General features: G+C 45.5%; 1 protein-coding gene across 3 annotated transcripts; it reads right to left on the bottom strand.

The window, feature by feature from the left end:
• Nucleotides 1-131: 131 nt before the first annotated feature.
• HELB (DNA helicase B) lies at nucleotides 132-23,991 on the bottom strand. Of its 3 annotated transcripts, none has more exons than XM_007666285.2 (13): nucleotides 23,785-23,991; nucleotides 17,975-18,364; nucleotides 16,819-16,991; nucleotides 14,600-15,463; nucleotides 12,589-12,760; nucleotides 11,906-12,047; nucleotides 9,998-10,125; nucleotides 8,966-9,044; nucleotides 7,926-7,985; nucleotides 7,308-7,554; nucleotides 5,407-5,547; nucleotides 3,528-3,956; nucleotides 132-1,949 (listed from the first exon to the last, which is right to left on the bottom strand). In XM_007666285.2, exons 1-13 carry the CDS (start codon nucleotides 23,972-23,974, stop codon nucleotides 1,839-1,841), a joined length of 3,126 nt encoding a protein of 1,041 aa, XP_007664475.2. In that variant the 5' UTR covers nucleotides 23,975-23,991; the 3' UTR covers nucleotides 132-1,838. The 3 variants fall into 3 exon arrangements, with proteins under 3 accessions (XP_007664475.2, XP_007664476.2, XP_028934605.1); XM_007666286.2 differs by having other exon boundaries at nucleotides 132-1,946; XM_029078772.1 differs by lacking the exon at nucleotides 23,785-23,991 and adding an exon at nucleotides 21,650-21,691.
• Nucleotides 23,992-26,034: the final 2,043 nt, after the last annotated feature.

Raw genomic sequence — 26,034 nt, 5'->3', positions numbered from 1 at the left:
TTATCCCTTCACCTTTCTTGTGCACACACAAATGTACCGTTCCACTCATTCACACTTCAGTACTGCCGGGGCAGAGAGAAATGAAAAAACTAAAGCAGAATCAAGTTTAAAAAAAAAACCAACCCCATGAGTCACTTAAATATGTATTTTTATTTGTAACAAACAAGTATTAAACTGTAAAGTATTTTTGTACAAATTTAATACTTTAATAGCATGATATTTATCGTCTTATGTATGGTTTTGGGGAACTCATTGTTGCAGATATTTGTATGGAAAAAAATCAAACCACACAATGGAATAAACGGTGATTTTAAAAAAGCAGACATTTCTTAGCACACCAGTTACTGGCCGCGTTTATTCGAAGCTCACCTCGTCTCACCTCGCAAACGGTTGGCAGGTCCTGATTTGGGTGAGTAGATGTTTGGGGTGCTGTTCCCTCACCCACTTCTGGGACACGAGTTGCTTAGGAAGAGAGAGTGGCAAGAACTCTCTCTGGGGGAGCAGGGGGGTGTGAGGACTGTCCCAGAGCAACTCTCCATTCCATTTATTCCCCTCTGCCTCTGTTGGATCCTCCCCGATGACTTACTTATGACACTGCTCCACGCTCAAAAAGCATCCAGTAAAATCCAGTGAGGGGAAGCCAGTTCAGCCCTGCTCCTTTTGAACGTATGTGGCTTTTACCTCTGTTCCACAGTCCTGCAAAACTTCAGCTAAAACACAATCGTATTTTTCTATAGAGGATTGAGGCGGTTTTACTCCTAAAAGGATCCCTTGGTAAAATGACACGTGTTTTGTTTTAAACAAGTCCTTATGGCTGTGCCTTTGGTAAATCTAAAAGATATAACAAGAAAGAGAAGCAGCATAGCCCAGAGAGAGCACAAGACTGCAGTTAGGAGGCCACAGTTCTAATTCCCAGCTCCGCCCTTTACCTACTGCATGACCCCGAGTCACTACTTTTCTGAGCCTCGGTGTCCTCATCTGTAAAGTGGGCATTAAATGGCTCTTCTCCCTCCTCCTTAAGGCTGCGAACCCATTTGGGACAAGGACTGTGCCTTACCTGATTGTCTTGTAACTACCCCAGCGCTTAGGACAGCACCTGGCTCCTAGTAAACCCTTAACAAATACCGCAATTACTATTACCATCTCTTCTCCTGAAACTAGCTGGGCCAAGTTTTAACGAACCGGAGGAGGACACTGGCTACTCCTGACATCCACCTGATGATCTGCTAAGAAAAGCCGTCCCTAATTCTATCCAGATAATCTTAACTTTAGCTGGCTGATCGGCCTTTCTGACCCGGTGCTAGCCCTCCACAAGTGTTCCTGTTGAGATTGGGCAGGCCAAGGTTGCAATGACCTCCGGTTCTGTCAATGGCCAAATAGGTACCAACGCTTCTGAAAAAAGCTTTTACAATGAAAACGTCTGGGATTGCGGGAGGCAGCAGAGATCTGTACTTCCAATCAGGTTGTCCCAGAAGCTCCTCGTGAGCAGCTCCTTCAAACAATGATGGGGTAGCATCACTGAGCTTTGCAATGCAGCGCTGCTAACGCAAGGTAGCTGAGGGAACCTACAACCAGGTCAGTAGCAGGGGCGCGTACCCAAATGAGGAAACAACCCTAATCCTGAAAATGCAGGGAGTTCTGAGCTCTATGAATTACTTTCTGACACGTAATTAAAAACAGAATTACCCTACCCCTCTCTCGCAAAAAAAAAAAACCGCTCCATTTTAAAATGCACCGTTGTATGGGGGATCCACAAAGTAGAGGTTCGGTTCTGCGTGGTGTCTTTTGCTGGATGGAAGGAAACATCATAATTCATCTGTGCTGTTAAAAAATAATAATTACTGTCCTTCATTGTTTGTGGTTTTGAAGAGCTGCCTGGGCTGCAAGTTTTTCAGACTCAGGTTATCAAATCTGCTGGATACGAGCGGAGATGGCGCTTCCACCACCTGCTGGAATACAAGCAGAAAGGGAAAGATTCAGACACGAGCAAACAATTGTGTTTACTGAGCGCTTACTGTGTGCAGAGCACTGTACTTGGGAGAGTGCAATTCAACAGAGGTGATAAACACACTGAGAGTGGATATGATTGGCTATTTCAAACAAGAAACTCTCAGAATTGCAGTAATGTTTTAGACTTTCTTTGACAAAGAACAATGCTGTTTTAAGACTGTGACCTTGTACCTACCCCAGCACTTAAGCTCTTACTTTGTGCCAGACACTGTATTAAGACCATAAAAAAATAATGCAGTAATGAAAATTGTGGCATTTGTTTAGTGCTATCTACCTATCTACTCCAGTGTTTAGTACAGTACTTGCCATAGAGTAAGTACTTAAATACCAAAAAAAAAAAAGGGGGAGCTAGGGGAGACCTGGGACTACCCTAGGACTGGAGTCAATTTCAGGCAGTGGCACTGAATAATAATAATTATCATACTTGTTAATCACTTACTATGGGCCAAGCACTGGGATAGATACAAGTTAATCGAATTGAACACAGTCCCTGCTCCACAGGGGCTCACACTCGTAACCCCCATTTTACAGATGAAGGAACTGAGGCCCAGAGAGCTGAACTGACTTGCCCACAGTTACACAGCAGACACGTGGCAGAGCCAGGACTGGAACGCCGGTCCTTCTGGCTCCCAGGCCTGTGCTCTATCCACTAAGCTAAGCTACACTCCTTCTCCACTGAAGTTGAGAGATGGTGTGGAAGCTCAGGTTACTGAGAGCTGGACAGTAGCCCCCGCAGGGAGAGCTCCTAGGGCTGGCTGAATCCAAATAAAACTATAATAATAATAATAATAATAGTCATTTGTTAAATGCTTACTATTAGCCAGGCACCGTACTTAGCACCAGGATAGATACAAGGTTGGACAAAGTCCCTGTCCCGTAGTGGGCTCAAAGTCTTAATTTCTATTTTACAGATGAGGTAACGGAGGCCAGGGGAAGTGAAGTGACTTGCTCCAGGTCACAGAGCAGACAGATAGTGGAGCTGGGATTTAAAACCCAAGACCTTCTGACTTCCAGGCCAGAGCTCTATCCACTAGGCCAGGCTGCTTTTCTGACCAGGGCAAGGGACATTAAAGGAAAATAGGGGAGGCAAATTGGCTGCGGAGTCGATGCCAGTCCCTCTAGACTGTAAATTCGTTGTGGGCAGGGAATGTGTCTGTTTATTGTTACACTATCCTCTCCCAAGTGTTTACTACAGTGCTCTGCAAGCTGTAAATACTCAATAAATACAACTGAATGTAGAAACCTTCATTCTCTTGCCAATTTCAGCTAGTTAGTACAGAGAAGTGATTTGCTACAGGTCTGAAGCAGTGTGGTCTTGTGGATAGAGCACAGGGGCTTGGGCTCTGCCACTTGTCTGGTGACCTTGGGCTAGTCACTTCACTTCTCTGGGCCTCCGCTGCCTCATCTGCGAGCCCCATGTGGGATAGGGACTGTGTCCAACCTGAATAGCTTGTATTGAGTCCAAGCTCTTAGAAGAGTACATACAGAACATCTAAAAATGCCCACCTCTTACTTACCACAATGCCTTTTTTGGGGCTCTCGAAGCTGCCTAAGGCAACGCTCCTTTTGGTTCCTTTTGACTGCAGAGTGCTCTCCTCTTCCTCCGCCTCAGAGGCCACGGGGTCCTGTCCGGTGTCCCCCGCGCCCCCACCGGGGTCCATGGTCAACCCCTGGCTTTCGGCGATCCCCCGACGGGCCGGATGCAGGGTGGACGGGGACCCGGGGACCTGCTGACCTTCGCGTCTGCCCGCAAAAGCCTCTTGCAAAAACTGTTTCAAGCGTGTCTTTCTGGGATAGCTCTTCCTGTGGACTGCCTGGCAGAGTTGCGCCTCGTCGGCTATGACGTACACCCTCGCACGGCCTCGGGTGACGGCCGTGTACACGTGTTGCCAGTGCTGGCGGCCGGCTCTGCCCACCACGTACACCACCGTCTGCTCCTCCGACCCCTGCGAGAAGAGACATTTGCATTAGGAGAACAATCCGGAAAAGGAGGAGGCACACTGAACCTTCTTTCCCTTGTCTGGCTGGGATCCCGGAGATTTTAATCTTGACGGTCCCTGGGTGGTGAGGGACTGGATTTGGTGACAAATTGAAAGCAAAAATACAGATCTGCAGGCCCACGTAAATCGGCAGCCGGAGAGCCAAACGTAGAAAAACCAATGCCCAAAGCAGAGTTCATCCCATTATAAAGAACTCAGACCGGGACGCAGCAGATCATTAGGCCAAAGTACTGAGATGAAATTTGTTTAAAGCAATTGTTTCAATCCGCTGGTGTCTGTCGGTCTCCTTCCTCTCTCCAGCCCCTTTGGGAAGAGTCCATTTAGAATCGATTATGGTCGGAATCAACTACTAGGTGATCTGCAATAAGGGGGTCCTTACTCCTCAAGGGGCCTCCCCATTTTGTTTTCTTAATTCCCCAAACCTTGTGACTACATTTTTTTTAGGCACGATTTCAGTCTACTGGAGTATCACATTTAATTTCCATATAAAATCCCATCTTAATTTCTCATCCCCACCCCCTCTATCTTCCAAATGCCCTTTCGGCATTTCTGCACCAACTAATTAAGTACTGGAGAACACACAAGGCATTTACAACCCCAAGTAGCACATAATAAAAATCAGGGTATTTGTTAAGCGCTTACTATAGGTCAGGCACTGTAGTGCTGGACAAACAAACATTATCTTAGTGACCACCCGGGTAGACTAAGTTCCCTGAGGGTAAAGTACTCACCCAAATACTTCTTTCAGTGCTCTTCACAGAGTCGGCCTCCATAAATACTATCGACTAATTGACAGAACTGTGCCTTGTATCTACCTCAGCGCTTAGAACAGTTTTTGGCACAAAGTTCTTACATACCATTATTATTATTCTCAGCCTTTCTGGACCCCAAAGGGCAAAACTGCCTGTTCCCATGGAACTTAACCTTTCTCCCCCTCCCTCCTTCCCTTTTACACCTGAAACGCCTGTGGGTCTGGGACTGTGAACCATCTGATTTGTTTTGTCTCTATCTCAGGGCTTAGCACACTGCTTGGGGCCTAGTATGCCCTTGTGAAATACCATTCAAAAAAGGTTAGAACTCCGCAAGCTCACTGCCCTTTCAAATCACCTACCTATTTTTAGCATTTCCCACAGCGATAATGTGTCAAAATGTTTCCAAGGAATAGGCCAAGCTAAGGGCATATGTTAAATGCTCAGTACCGTGTTCTGCATCTGGTAAGCGCTTAACAAATACCAATAATTGATTGACTAAACTCGACCAACCTCAAATTTGTTCAAGTACCCAGACTGTGTTCAAGCAGTCACGCACTCCCATGCAAAGGGCATGTGGCTGCTTTTCCCAGTGCAACAAAACATTTTCAAAGCCATCGAATGAGTACTAGCCCACTCGCTCTTACCTGAAATGTGTGAATAGTTCTTGCCCATGCGTGTTTTATACGACAGTGTCGTTGTAGTTTTCTAAAATCCACGGTGACCACCAAGCCGGCCATGTTATCGAGGGTTAAAAAGCGTTTTTCTGAAGTCTTATCCACTACATCCTAGAGCAAAAGGTAAAAGAGACGGGTTTATGTGTCATTCGCATTCAGAATTTCATTATTCCACTTGGTGTAGGATTAAATTTAGCTAAGATGCAACTATAACAGCACCTTGTCCTTGGAACCAGGGGTTTTCAGTCTTTAGAAACTGTACCCTACATTTTCTAAGATTTTGCATTAGGAGCTCCGGGTGTCATTGTGAGGGTCAGGCACCCCCCGACTGCTTCAGATCCACACACGACCCCTCCACGACCACTTCCAGTCACCCACTGAATCAATGGAAAGCGGCAGCCGGAGGTGACAAGAAAGCTGTCCCTGCTCTAATGGTTGTGTGGTATTTTAACACTCGTTATTTGTCAAACACCATCCTACTAAGTTCTGGGGTGCATACAGGATAATTATGATACAGTCCCTGTTCTTCGTGGGGCTCACAATCTAAGCAGAAGGGAGAGCAGGTACAGAATCCCCACTTTACAGATTAGGAAACAGGTACCAAGAAGTGAAGCGATTTGCCAGAGGTCATCCAGAAACCTCGTGGGGGATCTGAAACTAGAACTCAGGTCCCCTGCTCTCTCTTTTTCATAAGTGGTATTTGTTATGGGCTTAATATATATCAAGCGTTGTTCTAGACGCTGGTGTAGATACAAGATAATCAAGTTGGACACATCCCTTGACCCACATGGGGAGGAGGATCAAATCCCCCTTTTACAGGTGAGGTAACTGAGGCACAGAAGGGACTTGCCCAAGTTCACAGAGCAGACAGGAGGTGGAGCCGGAATCAGACCTGTGGTCCTCTGCCTCTCGGGCCTGTGGTCTTTCCACTAGGCCACTCTGCTTCCCGCCGCTGTGCTCTGAGTGCCCATTTTGGGGCTCCCTACAGCCCCTCACAAAGCTCAAGCACCTGCCACCTCAAGAGGGTTGGAGAGTCCTTTCAGGGGTTCTGATTCTCTCCCCCAAATTCGTACATCGATTTAAAAAAAGATGCCAAATGGGTTTCCCAAGAGTAGCTCAAGAGCCGACACACACTTAGCTACTCACTGGTAAAGCCAAAGTGAAACCCCGACCCCTAAAATTTAAGTTTCATTCAAGCTCTTCGCCTAGAGAAAAACTCAGCTACCAGAGAATACCTTTTTGCTCTTGTTTTGGAATTATGTTCCTGCTTCACCAAATCAGTGAGGGAGTCCCTTGCATTCTGCCAAAGTCATTCTGCCTCTCCGCTCCTCAAAACAGTAAGGGACAAAGTTAGCCAGATGCCCAACTAAAAATCTCCCTGCTTGTCATTTAAAAACACGAGCCAAGACATCGCAATGTGGCTCCGCCCCTTGTCTGCTGCATGATCTTGGGGCAAGTCACTTCACTTCTGTGTGCCTCAGTTCCCTCATCTGTAAAATGAAGATTAAGACTAGCAACTCTACATGGGACTGTATCCAACATGATAGCTTGTTTCTACCCCAGTGCTTAGTAAAGTGCCTGGCACAGAGTCAGCGCTTAACAAACACCATAAAAAAATAAAAGCATATTCCCCACCCTCAGTGAACAATGTTTAAAACTATTTTTCTTCCCTCATCTTGGTAAACTTCCAGCGATGGGGGGAGAATTCTCTTAAAAGACATCAGCCAGAGATCCACAGAAAGTCTAATACAGATGGATTCTCACTGTGGGAGCATGACTCAAAGCACATTCTATTTCTCCTAACCTAACGCCGTTCTGGGATCAGGGCTCATTTTCTGAAAAGCAAATCGAACGCTAAGAGCACCACCTACATTTGTTATGAAAAATATCTCTCCGTTACACAATCGAGTGTCCGTCTCAAACAATCTGTCGGTTTTACCGTCTCCGTGACCAGGGGCAGCAGAATTTTCGTTCCTGAAGAGTACGCTCTCGTCTCCGTGGCTAGGGCTGGCTTCCTTGCAATTACGAGGTCCTTTTTCAATTACGTCGCTGAGGTTAGCGTTTCTTGTGCAACAGATTTTATCGTCACACTGGAATAGCATTTTGTTTTTATGGTCTCTGGGTTAGAAAGAGGTGGAAATGAATAAAATTGGCACAATAGAAAGTTTCGTTTAATACAATTTTTTTTTTTTTTTTTACCTCTTACACAATCTGCTCCTCTGCCTCCTTCCCAGCCCCTTTGGCACCCTTCTCGATCATCTTTCAACCTCCAGAAATGACAAACATCATTCAGTTCTACCACTAATCTCTTCCAATTAAACAGGTGGCAGAAATGATAATAGGTATAATATATTTACCAAAAACTCAAATAGAGCGAATGAAGTCACCTCTAGGTAAATCAGCCAAACAAATTCTGACCTGGATCCGACCAGCCCTGACAAAGACGTGAATAAGGATGGCACGTACAGTAGATGTTTGAGTTCTCTTACCTGGTTAAGTGGTTCGAATAGTGCTTGCAACAGCATTCATTTATTAGGTCACAGTCTTGCCTAAAAACAACAAGAAGTACTACATGTTTACTGTAGCAATGTTTCCGTAACAAAAAATAAATCATATACCTCCTAGTCTTTCCCCTCTCATTTCCAAGTGCACTCTTCTAAAAGCTTGCATTCACTTGCTGCCTCCCTCACCCCTCTAAACACACACACACACACTTCTTTTTCAAGGGTATTTCTTAAGTGTTTACTACCTGCCAGGCACTGTACTAAGTGCTGGGGTAGATACAAGCTAATCAGGTTAGGCGTAGTCCCCGTCCCACACAGAGCTTACAGTCTTAATCACATCCTTCCTCTTCCCTGGAACTCCATCCCTCTTTGCATCCAGGAGACCACTGTTTCTTGAATCTTTAAAGCCCTTCTGAAGCCACATCTCCTCCAGGAAGCCTTCCCTGATTAATCCTTCACCCCCCCCCCACCCCCCCCAACAACACATAGTCCAAGTTCCACTTCAGCATCACTTGGTACCCACCACACACCCCTGTTCCACTTATGTATAAAGTTTTTACTCTCTTGGTTCCTCCTACCTGAAAAGTACTCGGTGTCTGTCTCCTCTACTAGACTGCAAGCTCCCTGACAGCAGAGATCATGTCTATTAACACAACTGTATCCTCCCCAGGGTTTAGCAGTGCTCTGGACATTGAAGGCGTCCAAATTCTACTGATTGATAAAAATGGAATTTTTAAAACAAGTCTTACTAACTTCCCTTTATCTCCAACCACCACAAACTGCAAATTCAACATAATTTCCTGTAGGTTGGACGATCTTTAGAGAGCAACCGTTTCCAATATTAGCCTATCCATCTTTTCGGTCATAAAATCAGAAACTGTTAAGTGTCAAGCCCAATAAAAATTTCAAAATGAAGAGGAATGATTTCACTGTGCTAATTTTGCGTTCGCTTTACCATGTCCAATTCACCGTCACAGTTTTTGAGACTAGAAACCGATTTAAAAAATCTTCACGTGCTTGGTTACCTTCTGAATGCAATAAACTGTGATTCTTTGGCACTTTTCAGGGCTGCTCCTTCTTTGAGTAAAGTATTTACGGCAGAATCTGAGTATATGGAGACAGATACATTCATATTTCAGACACAGGTAAATCGGCTGGCATTTAAGGAACAAAGTAAAAAATGCAATGCAACATAAAACCGGCTAATGCTTCCTTCCTGTTAAACTTGTTACGGCCAGGGAATGTGTCTGCTAATTCTGTTGTACTGTACTCTCTCAAGTGCTTGGAGAAGCAGCGTGGCTCAGTGGAAAGAGCATGGGCTTTGGAGTCAGGGCTCATGAGTTCGAATCCCAGCTCTGCCACTTGGCTGTGTGACTGCGGGCGAGTCACTTAACTTCTCTGTGCCTCAGTTCCCTCATCTGTAAAATGGGGATTAAGACTGTGAGCCCCACGTGGGACAACCTGATTCCCCTATGTCTACCCCAGCGCTTAGAACAGTGCTCGGCACATAGTAAGCGCTTAACAAATACCAACATTATTAGGACAGTGCTCTGCAAATGGTAGGTGCTTAATAAATACCTTTGATTGTCAGTTTCCTCTTAAAAGGGAAAAACAGAGTCTGAAAAATCACTCACCATACCAAAATACTGCTTAAGTGACCTTTCCAGTTCACTTTCGATTATCTGCTCTTAGGGAAGATTATGAAAAGCCATGGATAATCCAAATAACCCCACCATTATCTGCTCTTAAGGAATAGGAGCATTGGAGGGCTGTGAAAAGCCACAGGTAATCCAAGTAACTCCACAAAATTCCCTAGGCTCCTGGTGGTCAAGGAATGCATGGGTGCCAACTCTGTGGTAGGGGACTCTCCCATGTGCTTAGCAGAGTGCTCTGCACGTGGTAAGCACTCAATAAATACCACTGATTTCTCTGGCCCCACCTGCTGGACCCTTTGGAGCCTCCTGGAAAGGTCCAAGGCCATTTTCTCCGAGAAAAGACACTCTCGTATAGATAGGCACACGTCTTCACCCCAACTGTCATTTAAAAAGAAAACTTACACAAATCGCCTCCATCTGCAGGCAGAAGAATCAAAACGAATCTTCTGTCTTCACTTGGGAATGGCTTTGTGAGACCTTGGAATATTTTCACCTCTGCATCAAAGTTTGGGAGCTTTCGTTCAGAGATTCTTGAACACAGATCACAACACACTGTGAGAATCCAAGCTTTTGGAGGTAATAATGCTCGTGTCACCTCTAATGTATTGTTCGGTCATGATAACGTCAAAAGGGACATTTTCCAAAGCTTACATCGTAACTACATGTCCCGATTAAGAACTAGCTGCAAAAAAAAAGTTGTAAATCCAGTTGAACCCTGGACTGGGGCAGTTAAATGTTCAGTACCTTTCTCTAGACCGTAAACTCCTTGTGGGTAGGGAATAGGTCTATGTTAAATTCTACTCTCCAGAGGGCTTACTACAGTGCTCCACACTCAGTAAGTGATCAATAAATACCATGATTGACCTGATCTTAAAAAATAAAATGAGGAAAGCCATCATGAGAAATATTTGCAAGGCAACTGGGAACTAGACAAAGCCTGGGTAGCTCTATTTTAAATACATCTTATTCTTTCTTGATGACCTTCAAGCACAAACCCCAACAATCAGTGCCCAAAGCAAGGTCAACTGACAAACTGACTGGAGCCAATCAACTGAAGCAGGCACAGGAACTGACATTCAGAGATTTCAGCGCCAATCTACCTCTGAACTAGAGATGAGTACACTCTCTGAGAACCCTCTGCACAAATACAAGGGGAAAACTCGGAGAAGTCCAACAATGAACACAGTAAGACATTAGGACTCCACTCTATTATTCGCTGGTGGAGCACGCAGCTAAATCGAACCAGGGTCCTGTTTGACCCTAGAATGTTGATTTACAAGTCCCAGAGCAAAGGTCAGTCGGTCCACCATAGTCAGGACTCCCTCTGGAAGTGCCTAGGTACGCTAGGGACCCGTCATTCCCCTGCTCTGGAGCTCAGTCATCCCAGAAACCTCCTCCTTCGTTGAAGTTTAGGCTCCTGGAGGAACAGCTCTAGTCACTAGACATTGCAAATATCCATGCAGTGTAGTTTTTGCAGGAGCTAAATTCAGCACCGAGCAATCTGCCGTTTTTGTAGCGAGTGATGTTGGGTTGGGTGTGAGTGCTTGTTTTAGGACAGTTCTTCCTTTGCTGAAGCCCACTTCTGCTGTGACTGTCTTCAGTTTTTTGGGTTTTTTTTTTTTGCGGGGGGAGTTAAATCCTCTAAATTTTTTTAAAAATCAGAACTGCAGTTTAAAGGTGCAAGTTGTTTTGTTTTGTTTTTTTTTTACAAAGATCAAAAATAAAACCCAGAATTTGCTAGGTCTCTGAACATCATATTTCAAAACGATTCTTTAAAGATTTTCCATCTACTTTCTCTACAGGTTGAAAATGATATCAAAAGTGTTATCCACAGAAAAGATAAATGCCTACTTTTGTCTAGGCTAAAAAAAAGAAATAATATTCAATTAAAACAGAGACTCGCGTGCAATAATAATTTATTCTGGGCCAGAAGTAAGGAATGTTCAATTCGTTTATTTCTTTACCTGTTAAAGTTTGAATTGCAGAGCTCAGTGGCAGGGCTGACGGTGGGAACGAGGAAATATTTGGACTATCTTTAAGACTGATTTGATTCACTCTTACATCTAATCGTGCAATTGACCTCAAAGACAGCATTTTCAACACTGACTAAAGTTTCTAACATCTGTTACTTGGAAACTTGTTAATTATGCTGTATTTGCACTAACCCAAGTGCTGAGTAAGCACTCAATAAATTCCATCGTTTGATTACTTTGTGAAAAATCGGAGAAGTCCTAGCTGTCGCAGACTTTGTCTTACTATGAGCACATCATCTACTCTTTCCCACGGTTTTTCCCCAAAGACCGCTCGTACCTTGTGGCGTTGTCTACGATGACCTGAGACTCTGCTCGATGATTCGTCTTCAGCTCTATAGAACAGCCTCTTGTCTTAAAAGCCTCAAACATGTCCATTAGCAAGTTGCCGGGTTCAATGCTTGGGAGCTGCCTGACATCGCCTGGCGGACAGAAGATGGAAAAAAAAGAGTTTCACTAGGGATGAAATGTCCGGTAGGGTGGGGTCCAGGCTACACAGAGTGTGAGGAGGTGGGATGGGAGGTATTAAATTCCCCATATTTCTCACAGTAACAGAAGTGTTTGTTTGATGCTTATGGTATGCTCGTTACAGGCAGGGAACGTGTCTGCTAATTCTGTTGTATGGTACTCTTCCAAGCGCTTAGTACAGTGCTCTGCACATAGTAAGCACTCACGAAATTCATTCATTCATTCATTCAATCATATTTACTGAGCACTTACTGCATGCAAGGTACTGTTCTAAGCGTTTGGGAGAGTACAACATATCTAATAGTATCAGACACATTCCCAGCCCACAAAAAGCATACAGTCTAGAGCGGGAGACAGATACCAACATAAATACCAATAACTGACTGATTATAGTGCCGTACAGATAGCAAGCGCTCAATAAATACCATTGCTGGGGATGATTCCTAAACCACAGTGCCTTCAAAGGGATATTTTAAAAAACCCGTTTTTACTTACCGAGAATAATAAGCTTAACCAGCCGGGCGTGCTGACACAATAACTTTAAAACCGATCTGAAGGTAGTGACTGACACCAAGCTCCCTTCATCCACCACAAGAACCCTCACTGAAGAAAACTTCCAAGACAGTGGAGAGTCACTCCGCTTCCAGGCGTAGAAGCTATAATTGACCTACAAGTGAAAGAAAATTACGTTATGTCCCATTTCAACATGTTTTGTCAAATTTTAGCCTTACTAGAAGTGAATTTTTAATGTATCTTTCATAAACGGGAAGGTCCATTACAAAAGCAATTCCTCCTTTTCCCCCCACCTTCATCTCATAACCAAAGCTCCATTGCAAAACTAAGATCACAATGAAAAGGTCCCTAGTGAGGAGAGGATGGACCTGGGAGTCAGAGGACCTGGGTTCTAATCCCAGCTCTGCTTTTAACCTGGGTGACCTAGGGTGAGTTGCTTCTCTGTCTCTCCGTTACTTCCTCTGTAAAATGGGAATTCAACACTGGCTCTCCTTTCTACTTATGGCCTAGTCCTGGGACTGAGAAGGTCATGGGTGTCTGTGTGATCTCGGGCAAGTTAGTTCACTTCTCTGTGACTCAGTTATCTCATCTATATAATGGGGATTAAGACTGTGAGCCTGATATGGGACAGGGACTACATCCAACCTGATTAACCTGTATCAACTCCAATGTTCAGAACACTGCTTGGCACATAGTAAGTGCTTAACAAGTATCATCATTATTATTACTGCCCCCAGTAACACTCACGCACAGATCTTTAACCTCTTTTGCATCCCCCAACCTGAAATTTATTTTCGTGTCGGCCTCCCCTGCCAGATTGTAAGCCCTTTACGGGGAGGGGTCACGCCTACCTACTCCAGTATACTCTCCTGAGACCATAGTACAATGCTCCTCACAGGGTAAATGTTTAAAAAACACTACCGATTGAATGCCTACGGGGGAATTTTCTCATTTCCACTATCAACGCAAAACCAAGTACAAGTCCACAGTGGGAAATACTAGTCGCCACTCCCTAGGACGTTGAGGGCTCTGTTCAGAGTTGCTTTAGACTACAAAATCTGATAATTTTGAAATGGGGTCTCCGGTGAGAAGGTGGCATCCGGCTTCTGGAACTTCTGCTGGAACATGCCAAAATATAGGGCAGCTTAAGGCATTAAGGAAACCAAAAAGTTGCCCAAGAATTTGTTCTGGGAGAAACATGAATTAGGTACTTCCCTCCAGCAATGAACAATCTTCCATCAACCTGGGCATACAAGGGGATCATAATATTCATAATCACAATAATTATGGTATTTGATAACCATTTACTACGTGCCAGGCACTGTACTAAGCCGTAGGGTGGATACCAGCAAATCGGGTTAGACACAGTCCCTGTCCCACCTAGGGCTCACAGTCTTAACCGAGGCCAAATGGGGGAAGAGAGGCCAGGCCAGGAGAGAACAGAGGTCAGAGAAAGAAAACTTTCGGAGAAAAACAGAGGCAGAAGGTATGACGGAAAAGGTGGAGGAAGAGGAGGTTGCCCAACGAGATCCCCAGATTTCAGCTGCTGGGGGGAAGAGAATTAGTGAATGCCAACACCTCAAGTACAAAATTCTAGTGGTACTTGTTAAGCGCTGACTACGTACCAAGCACGGTACTATACCAAGTGCCGAGGGAGACATAAGGTCATCAGGTTGGACACCGTTCCGAGTCACACGGGGCTCACAGTCTAAGGAGGCGGGAGAACAGGGATTGAGTTCCCGTTTTGCAGATGAGGGAACTGTGACACAGAGAAGTCAAGTGTTTTGTCCAAGGTTCACACAGCAGACAGGTAGTAGGGCCGGGATTAGAACCTAAGCCCTCTGACTCCCAGCCCCGCGCTCTGGAACTCTGGTCACGCTGTTTTCTATAAGGAGACAGAATATTTAGAGAAAACTGCTTTGGTGCCCAAAGAGGCATGTTCTATTGGCGTCTGGATAAAAGATCGTTAGCCGATTTTTATTTATTTTTTTACCTGATGCAGGGTGTAAGCATGAAGGGAAGTTTTCCGTCTCAGCAGACCTGCGGCTTTCCCAGTAGGGGCGGTAAGTAAAACCTCCACGTACTTATCCACAGAAAGCTCTTCGCCTTGGTGGTGATCGCCAAAAACCTTCCATTCTTCAGGCACGTCTCGGTCCGACTCAAAGTCTTCGCAGGCCTTCTTGACTTCAAGTTCCACCATCTGCCTGATGTGACTGAAGAGCCGGCTGACGATCGTCGTCTTCCCGCACCCTCCTTTGCCGCTCACGACGGTCACGGGGTTAGAGCAGATCATTTCTAGGGCGCTCTGCTGATCCTCGTCCACCTCGACGTCCCCCTCAGCTCCTTCTCCCACGTCGCCCTCGGAACCAGAAGGACCATCGCCCGTGCCCCAGACCCCTAGAGCGCCGTTCGGGGGACCCCTCTCCCGAGGGTCGTCACCGTCTGCCATCTTGGCCTTCTGGCTCAGGCCGGATCTCAGGACTTCCTTTACGTCGACTCCTAGATGCCAGGCGGGGATCTTCAGGAGATGGTCGATGTAAAAGGCGATGTCCTTTTCGGCCTGGTGAAGGTCCCACAGGGCGACCCGTTCCTTTTCGCAGACAATTATCCCGTGATCTCTCAAAAATTCCAGGGCGTGCCAGGTATCCTGTACCGCCATCTGCTTCGACAGTTCTCGGGTGAGTCTGTCTTGCTCCACGTAGGTGTCCCCAAAGTAGCTACAGTTCTGCTTCAGTTTGGTGTACGTGATTAAGGCGTTCTTCTGGAGAACGGGAATCGTCTCGAGGAGAGCTTTACACTGACAGAGGGCCGTCCACGTTGCCTCGCATCCAACGAGGCCAAATTCCCTGTAGGTTATCTTTGGGGAAGACAGGCGGAAAGACACATGCCAAGTCAATGGAAGTGCTATGGAAATGAATTCTGATTGTTGGAGGGAAAAAAAAGAGAAAGAAAAAAGGAGGAATGTCTCATTTAAGAGAGATCATTGGGGGAAATGTTCTGATTTCGGAGAAGAAATGAAACAGCTAGTGTGAGGAGAGCCACGAGCTGAGGACTGACCAAAACAACGTAACCACTAGGGCAAAAAAAAAAAAAAAAGAAATGAACATTTACATATGGGCATTTCCGTGGAGCCATTACTTGGATCTGTATCCTTTCGGCACTTGGTGTTCACAGACCCCTCAGATCCACAGCGCTTATGTCCATAGCCGTATCTTATTTATATTAATGTCAGTCTCCTCCTCCACACCGTAAGCTCGTTGAGGGCAGGGAAGGTGTCTAGCAACTACATTGTAGTGTACTCTCCTTAGCACTTTAAGTACACACAGGGAGTGCTCAATAAATACCACTGACTGTTTGGCCTCGGATGTGGTGACGAGATGGACATCCTGAGGACGTCCCACAACTGGCCTGGTAATCTACTGTGAGAGGAGGATCAACTGACCAGGGAGTAAGGCTGAGTCATCAGAGTGTCATATTAGGAGGAGCAAAAAGACACACAAACTGGGGTTCTCTTCCAAAAAACAAGATGTTAAGGAAGCCTGCAGAAAAATGGGAGGATCTGGCAGGCGATTAAAGAGTTTCCCAAGGTCCCTTGATATTATATCAGATACTAGAAAGGTCACCACCATCCTTAACAGGAAACAATATTTCTTCTCCACAAGGTTTATCCCCCACCTCACATTATGGTTAAGCTGTATAAATCACATAAACCCAGTGTCTTTGGGACTTAAGTCTTACCAGGTTTACCAAGATTTTTTGTGTTGGTGGGGTTTTTTTTTAATAACATAAAGAGCACTGCCTATCACTACAATATGTGTGAGTGCATATATAACATTTTCATTTAAAGACAGCCTCCTTGCATTGTAATTCTACATTTGCTTGAGGATCAAAATATTGATTTTTCAGAATAAATGGCATTTTTGCCTACTCCACCCATGCATTAAAAAGACAGGAACCAAATTTTAAAAAGCTCTGGATTTTCAAAAATATTCTCAATGAGTAATTTACAACAGGCAAACATTTCCTTCCCCTTTTGAATTTGTGCCATTTCTGCTTCATGAGGGGAAACGAGAGAAGAAACAAGTCTCACCATTCCTGATAAATGATAAACGGCACTGCAACTTTGGCCAAAAATGCCTATATCGGAGGCTGCCTTTAACTGATGTAGTCACAGACAGAGAGTGTTCTTCAAAGAGCTGTCGGCCTACTTACTTTACTGAATCCAAACTTCCAAGGCTCTGAATCCAAGGTTTCTTGCATTTTTTCAAACATGGGTTCAGGATATCCTGAGCTCAAGAGGTTCTCAAAGATGCTTGGTAGAAGGATCGGAAGAAATTCCACTATCTTCGGAAACTTCAGAGCTAGCACTGCGGTCGAATAAGCAACTGGGGATCAAATCGCCACAGGGATTCGTTATCAAATAAGAATAAACATCTGCTTTGAGACGAGTTTATCGGAGACTACTGTGGTCATACAACTAGCCACGCTTTCATGGGAACAGCTGGTAAAAGGAAGGGCCAAAACGCTTGTGTTCGAAATACCCATTATTGCTACCGTGGGATACATAATACTGGGTAGGGCGGACCATTGATTTCGTTGAGGCTATTTCTTCTTACATTCGTAGAACTACAGAGGCTTGGCTCTATAAAAAAAGAGTGGGCTGGCTGTTGCCAGTGAGAAGGTAGCAAAATTGCTTCATTTTGAAAGGCACTGCTGGTCTGAAGGACCACATGCAGATGAGTAAATCAACCAAACCAAACAGATTTAATGCCAATGTAAATTTTGCTGAGAACACCAGAAGAAAATTACTCTCGAGGATTTTTCTTTTGTTTCCTCAACAAAATTAAATAACCCAGGGTCTCAGAGGCAGAAATCTTACTTGAATTTATCTCCCAGTGTCCATAATTTGATTCGGGGCTGATTTCTATCAGAGTTAAGGTTTTGATTGTAAGAAAATATGGAATAATGTGCACCAAAGAATAAATGTAAAATTACACTAGCAAAAAAAATAATAATAAATTGTCATTAGCCTACAGGGACTCCAACAATCTTGCTACTACTTGATAGTTACAGCTATAATCAACGATAATCAACGCTGCATTGGATATAACACTCAGAAACTGCATTAAGTTATCTCATTTGATTCGCCCAGATCTATTTTTCCATTGAAATTTACTTCCAGGTCTCCATAAATCTTGATTACATTATAATCTTTTCCCCTAGATGTCGGATCGTATGCCGACAATAGCAACGCCAACAAATGCATTCCCTACATCATGAGTGAATTTCGAATATTTTTATAAGATAAAGAATATCAAACATGGCAGGGAACAAAACGCCTGGAATTCACTGTTAAAATTACACTTACTTGTTTTCAAAGGGCCCTGGAATTCATTCTGCAAACTGTCAAGTTTCTTCTGTGATTTCCTTTCTTCTAGAAGACGGTCCATTTCAAACTCATATAGGGCTTTCACGAGACTTTTGAAGTTCGGATATGGAAGCTGCGACTCTTCCGAAACCCACTCCCAAAACTTAGCTTTGATATCATTCGAAAGACCACAATTGTGAAGAAAGAGGGAAAAAATGGATTTTGTGTTGTCTGGTATGTGAGTCTGTAAAAAGTAGGATGGGTAACCCTGTACCCAGTACTCTGATCCCACAAGTTTAACCTCCACCTTCATTCTCCACCAAGGATCCACCAAAGGAAAACGTCCATACACCTTAATTTCTTTCTGGGAGTACTCATCGGCAATTATAACTACAATTAAAAAGAAAACAATTTGGTTACTGTCTCTATTTCAGTGCCATTAAGACAAGAAACTAGCTTTTTTATACATTTCAAACTTGGAATTCTACATCCAGCTACTCTAAATGTAGAGAGGACAAATCTGTTGGAGCGCTGAATAGACTAGAAATTTCTGTCTCCCGTCTTTTTTTTTTTTAATGATATTTGTAAAGTGCTTACTATTTGCCAGGCACTGTATTAAGCAGTGGAGTAGACACAAGTTAATCAGGTTGGACACAGCCCGTCCCACATGGGGATCACGATCTTAATCCCCATTTCACAGATGAGGGAACTGAGGCCCAGAGAAATGAAGGGACTTGCCCAAGGTCACACAACAGACAAGTGGCGGAGCCGGGATGAGAACCCAGGTCCTTCTGATGTTCAGGCCCGTGCTCTAGCCCTATTCATTCAATAGTATTTATTGAGCGCTTACTATGTGCAGAGCACTGTACTAAGTACTAAGCCCCTAGGTCACACTACTTCTCTGATTCAGTTCTGGTCCAGCAGAAATTCCAGTCCCTTGTTATACCTTGCCCAGGCCCAAAAGAGGAATACTGGGGGGGGGTGGGGCAGGATGTGAACATGTCCAAAGCCTGACGACTGGGTTTAGGTTTGGGTTTGCCCCACCTCAAGCCAGGGTTTAGGACACAAAAATCACTCAAGGGGCTTGAAAAGTGAATGACCTAATTTAAGAATGATAAGGTAAGATGAACAATAAAAGAATAATTCCAATGGTATTTTAAGGAACACTGACTGCCACATTTTTCCTATCCTCCACCTCTTTGCACACTGAACAGAGAAATCAAAGTGCTATCACCTGTTTTGATTATTTTGTTTACACATACTTTTCTGGCTGCCGCCCTGTTAAAGTTCTTTGTGGGTAGGGGATGGGTCCCTTGTCTGTCTTCCCAAAAGCCTAGTACATATAGTGCATTACACCTAATACCCACAACTCCAAAGCTACTATTACTACAAAGCCAAATAAGCACTAGGATTCTACACATTTCTCCACACTTGGTTAACTTTTGCCATTTTTTTCCACTTTCAAATCTGCCATCATTAGCTGAATCATGACCAAAAGACTCAAAAAGAAACAACTTTTAAATGAAAATGCCATTTTGATCTCCTCCCGTGATTCTTTAAGGCATTCCCTGTGTAATAATCTATTATACTAACAACAACTCTGGCATTGGTTAAGGGCTTACTATTCAATAGTAGTATTTATTGAGCGCTTACTATGTGCAGAGCACTGTACTAAGCGCTTGGGATGAACAAGTCGGCAACAGATAGAGACAGTCCCTGCCGTTTGACGGGCTTACAGTCTAATCGGGGGAGACGGACAGACAAGAACAATGGCACTAAACAGCGTCAAGGGGAAGAACATCTCGTAAAAACAATGGCAACTAAATAGAATCAAGGCGATGTACAATTCATTAACAAAATAAATAGGGTAACGAAAATATATACAGTTGAGCGGGCGGGTACAGTGCTGTGGGGATGGGAAGGGAGAGGTGGAGGAGCAGAGGGAAAAGGGGAAAATGAGGCTTTAGCTGCGGAGAGGTAAAGGGGGGATGGCAGAGGGAGTAGAGGGGGAAGAGGAGCTCAGTCTGGGAAGGCCTCTTGGAGGAGGTGATTTTTAAGTAAGGTTTTGAAGAGGGAAAGAGAATCAGTTTGGCGGAGGTGAGGAGGGAGGGCGTTCCAGGACCGCGGGAGGACGTGACCCAGAGGTCGACGGCGGGATAGTCGAGACCGAGGGACGGCGAGGAGGTGGGCGGCAGAGGAGCGGAGCGTGCGGGGTGGGCGGTAGAAAGAGAGAAGGGAGGAGAGGTAGGAAGGGGCAAGGTGATGGAGAGCCTTGAAGCCTAGAGTGAGGAGTTTTTGTTTGGAGCGGAGGTCGATAGGCAACCACTGGAGTTGTTTAAGAAGGGGAGTGACATGCCCAGATCGTTTCTGCAGGAAGATGAGCCGGGCAGCGGAGTGAAGAATAGACCGGAGCGGGGCGAGAGAGGAGGAAGGGAGGTCAGAGAGAAGGCTGACACAGTAGTCTAGCCGGGATATAACGAGAGCCCGTAATAGTAAGGTAGCCGTTTGGGTGGAGAGGAAAGGGCGGATCTTGGCGATATTGTAGAGGTGAAACCGGCAAGCCAAGCACTGTACTAAACTCCGGGGTTAACCCAAAACAATCAGGTCGGACACAGTCCGTGTCCCAAACGGAACTAAGATTAAGTAGGAGGGAGAACAGATACTCAATCCTTGATTTTCAGATGAGGAAACTGAGGCACAGAAAAGTGACCTTTCCAAGGTCACACAGCAGACAAGTGGCAGAGCTGGGATTAGGACCCAGGTCTCCTGATTTAAAGGCCCGTGCTCTTTCTCTAGGTCAAGCTGTATGCTTGAATTTTATCTTTTATCTAAGAGATATCTTCATATTTGAAACCGTTTCTGCAAATGAATGCGCTATTTAGGGTAGTAATCAACACAACCCTAAATTTCTAGACATTGCTTCATATCCTTAGCAAGGCCAATCCTAAAATCCCTACTTAGCATTCAGATCGTTCACTTCCACGCATTATAGTTTCCCACGGCCTAGCTGACAGACTACGCGCCTGGGAGTCCGAAGGACCTGGGTTCTGATCCCAGCTCCGCCCCTTGTCTGCTGTGTGACCTTGGGCAAATCACTTCACTTCTCTGGGTCTCAGTCACCTCATCTGTCAAATGGGGTTTAAGACTGTGAGCCCCATGTGGGACACGGACTGTGTCCTACCAGATTACCTTGTATCTCCCCGAGCGCTTCGAACAGTGCCTGGCACATAGAAAGTGCTTAACAAATACTATATATATATAAAAACCACTATCTGGGAGTCAGGTTCAACCCTTCCCCATCCCCAGTCAACAGCAAAGTAGGAAACGCCCACATTTTTTTCCTGTTTTTCTACTAAAAGAGATGAAATCTGCAAGAAAATCTTAACCGAAATACTCATCATGACTGGATTTCTGCTCAGTGGGAAACAGTTTCCCATCCAACCTTAATTAAATTTTGCTGAAGCGGTATGGCCTAGCGGATGGAGCCCCGGACTGAAGTGTGAGAGGCCCTGGGTTCTAATCCCAGTTCTGCCACTTGCCTGCCAAGTGAGGGGCAGGGAGCGGGGACGTGGGGGAGAAGCAGTGTAGCTTAGTGGCGAGAGCACGGGCTTGCAAGTCAGAGGGCCTGGGTTCTAATCCTGACTCCCCCAATCAGTGTATTTACTGAGCGCTTACCTTGCACAAAGCATTAAGCGCCTGGTAGAGTACAATACAACAACAGACACATTCCTGCCCACAGCAACATTTCCTACCCACAGGGAGTTCATTTGTCTTCTGTGTGACCTCGGGTAAGTCACTTCTTTGGGCCTCGGTGACCATCTGTAAAATGGGGATGAAGACTGTGAGCCCCATGTGGGGCAACCTGATTAGTTTATATCTATCCCAGCTTCTAGAACAGTGCTTGGCACAGAGTAAGAGGCGCTTAAATACCAGAATTATTATTACTATTATTATTAATGGGGTAGGGGAGGGAACATGAGGGGAAAAGCAGCATGGCTTAGTGGAAAGAGCCCGGGCTTGAGAGTCAGAGGACATGGGTTCTAATCCCAGCTCTGCCACTTGTTCGCTCTTTGACCCTGGACAAGCCACTTCACTTCTCTGTGCCTCAGTTCCCTCATCTGGAAAATGGGGATGAAGACTGTGAGCCTCACGTGGGGCCACCTGATGACCCTGCATCTCGCCCAGGGCTTAGAACAGTGCTCTGCACATAATAAGCGCTTAACAAACACCAATATTATTATTATGACCCTGTATCTCCCCCAGCGCTTAGTACAGTGCTCTGCACATAGTAGGCGCTTAACAAATACCAACATTATTATAATTATTATTGAAATGGGGATTGAGCCTCACGTGGGACAACCTGATGATCCTGCATCTATCCCAGCACTTAGAACAGTGCTCTGCACATAGTGAGCGCTTAACAAATACCAACATTATTATTATTAAAATGTGGATTGAGCCTCACGTGGGCCCACCTGATGACCCTGTATCTCCCCCAGCGCTTAGAACAGTGCTCTGCACATACTAAGAGCTTAACAAATACCAACATTATTATGATGAATACCCTGTACCTCCCCCAGCGCTTAGAACAGTGCTCTGCACATAGTAAGCACTTAACACCATTATTATCATTATTAAAATGTGGATTGAGCCTCACGTGGGCCCACCTGATGACCCTGTATCTCCCCCAGCGCTTCGAACAGCGCTCTGCACATAGTAAGTGCTTAATAAACACCAACATTATTATCTCCTCCATCGCTTAGAACAGTGCTCTGCACATAGTAAGCGCTTAAACACCAACATTATTATTTGCATCAAAATGTGAATTGAGCCTCACGTGGGACCACCTGATGACCCTGTATCTCCCTCAGCACTTAGAACAGTGCTCTGCACAAAGTAAGCGCTTAATAAAACCAACATTATGACCCTGTATCTCCCCCAGCGCTTAGAACAGCGCTCTGCACCTAGTCAGTGCTTAACAAATACCAACATTATTATTATTAACAAAATGTGGATTGAGCCTCATGTGGGACAGCCTGATCACCCTGGATGTACCCCAGCGCTTAGAACAATGCTCTGCACATAGTAAGCGCTTAACAAATACCAACATTATTATGATGCTGCATCTCCCCCAGCGCTTAGAACAGTGCTCTGCACGTAGTAAGCACTTAAATATCATTATTATTATGACCCCGTATCTCCCCCAGCGCTTAGCACAGTGCTCTGCACCTAGTCAGCGCTTAACAAATACCAACATTACTATTATTATTAATAAAATGCGAATTAAGCCAGTGCTCTGCACCTAGTCAGAGCTTAACAAATACCAACATTATTATAATTATTATTAAAATGTGAATTAAGCCTCACGTGGGCCCCCCCCGATGACCCTGCATCTCCCCCAGCGCTTAGCACAGTGCTCTGCACCTAGTCAGCGCTGAACAAATACCAACATTATTATAATTATTATTAAAATGAGAATTAGGCCTCACGTGGGCCCCCCCGATGACCCTGCATCTCCCCCAGCGCTTAGCACAGTGCTCTGCACCTAGTCAGCGCTGCACAAATACCAACATTATTATAATTATTATTAAAATGCGAATTAGGCCTCACGTGGGCCCACCCGATGACCCTGCATCTCCCCCAGCGCTTAGCACAGTGCTCTGCACCTAGCCAGCGCTCCCCCCCATACCATTATTATTATAAAGGAGCCTCCCCCGGCGTCTAGAACAGTGCTGGGCACTTGGGGAGCGCAAAAGACGATGACCAGTGGGGGAGGCGAGCGAGGGTCGGGGTCAGAGGTCAAAGGTCACCAGTGCGTCGGGGGGGGAGGCAGCGGGCGAGCAGCAGGCCGCCGCACATCTCCTCGGCGTCCAGGAACTGCTGCTCGTCCCCGGAGTCGTCGTCGTCGTCGTCGTGGTGGTGTCCGTCCCCGCCCGGCGGCTCCTTGTCGGGCAACAGGGCTCCACACAGGGTGAGGCGGCCCGAAGCCCTCAGGGTCATGGCGGCCGCCCCCCTCAGGAGGCCCGGCCCCGGGGGGCGGGAACGCCGACCCCGACGGCCAATCAGGGGCCGCCCCCACCGGAAGTGCCCGCCCGCGCGCGCCGCGGCGCCCCGGCTCCTGACTGGCGGGGGCGCCGACCAATGACAACGAAGGCACTGGGGGGGGGGGGGAACCCAACCAATGAGAGGGCGTCAGAGCGAGAGCCAATCGGGGGGCTCGCCTGCCAGGAGTCGTTTGCATTGACGGTGGGGGTTGGGTAATCATAATAATGATAATAATAATAATGATGGTAATGATAATAGTAATGATGATGATGACTACAGTAATAATGGTGGTGTTTGTTAAGCGTTTACTATGTGCAGAGCACTGCTCTAAGCGCTGGGGAGATAATAATAATAATAAGGTTGGTGTTTGTTAAGTGCTTACTATGTGCAGAGCACTGTTCTAAGCGACGGGGCAGATAATAATGTTGGTATTTAAGTGCTTACTATGTGTAGAGCACCGTTCTAAGCGCTGGGGGAGATAATAATAATAATAAGGTTGGTGTTTGTTAAGTGCTTACTATGTGCAGAGCACTGTTCTAAGCACTGGGGGAGATAATAATAATAATGTTGGTGTTTGTTAAGCGCTTACTATGTGCAGAGCACTGTTCTAAGCGCTGGGGGAGACATAATGAGGTTGGTGTTTGTTAAGTGCTTACTATGCGCAGAGCACTGTTCTAAGCGCTGGGGGAGAGACAGGGTCATCATCATAATAATCATCGTGTTGGTGTTTAAGTGCTTACTATGTGCAGAACACTGTTCTAAGCGCTGGGGAAGCTACAGGGTCATCATAATAATAATGTTGGTATTTGTTAAGCGCTTACTATGTGCAGAGCACTGTTCTAAGCTATGGGGGAGATAATAATAATGTTGGTGTTAAGTGCTTACTATGTGCAGAGCACTGTGCTAAGCGCTGGGGGAGATACAGGGTCATAATAATAAAGTTGGTATGTGTTAAGCGCTTACTATGTGCACAGCAGTGTTCTAAGCACTAGGGGAGATAATAATAATGTTGGTGTTTGTTAAGCACTTACTATGTGCAGAGCACTGTTCTAAGCCCTAGGGGAGATACAGGGTCATAATAATAATGTTGGTATGTGTTAAGTGCATATGTGCAGAGCACTGTTCTAAGCGCTGGGGGAGACACAGGGCAATCAGGTATTTGTTAAGCGCTTACTATGTGCCGAGCACTGTTCTAAGCGCTGGGGTAGACATAGGGGAATCAGGTTGTCCCACGTGGGGCTCACAGTCTTCATCCCCATTTTACAGATGAGGTCACTGAGGCACTGAGAAGTGAAGTGACTTGTCCCAAGTCAGATCTGACAGGTGGCTAGAGCAGGGATTAGAACCCACAACCTCTGACTCCCAAGACGGGGCTTTTTCCACTGAGCCACGCTGCTTCTCAATATCAATCGATCGTATTTATCGAGGCCTTACTGTGTGCAGAGCACTGTACTAAACCCTGGGGAGAGTCCAATACACTAAACAGACACACTCCCTGCTACAATGACTTAATCCCCATTTTACAGATGAGGAAACAGCCTCAGAGAAGTGAAGTTGCTTGTCCCAGGTCACGCAGGAGGCAATTGGTAGAGCTGGGAATATCAATCAATCGTATTTATGGAGCCCTTACTGTGTGCAGAACACTGTACTAAACGCTTGGGCGAAGACAATTTAACAGAATCCGTTGATTTCAAATGCCAACAAAGCTCCCTCCTGCTTCCCAATCATTTAGATCGATGTTGAAGCCAGCTGTCCGCAGTTATGTGAGGTAACTTTCTCAACAGCTGGAGATACTCTTGTCTTTATCCAGCACAAGAACAGAGACGTTTGATGACAATAATGATGAAATAGCTGCCCTGCTCTCCAAGAAAAACACAGCTTTCAGAAACTAACTTGGTCATTCATCAAAAGCAAATCGCCGTTACTCTGTCCAACTGCGAAAGGGGTGTGGGCTAAAATGGGAGCCATTCCAAATTCCTGCTGGGATCACCCGGGAATGCTGATCCCGGTCAAAT

Source organism: Ornithorhynchus anatinus, chromosome 14 (genome assembly GCF_004115215.2).
Source record: "Ornithorhynchus anatinus isolate Pmale09 chromosome 14, mOrnAna1.pri.v4, whole genome shotgun sequence".
In the NCBI taxonomy this organism is placed as follows: domain Eukaryota; kingdom Metazoa; phylum Chordata; class Mammalia; order Monotremata; family Ornithorhynchidae; genus Ornithorhynchus; species Ornithorhynchus anatinus.
Note: the sequence above shows the minus strand (reverse complement) of the source record. Positions and strands in the feature narration are given on the sequence as shown.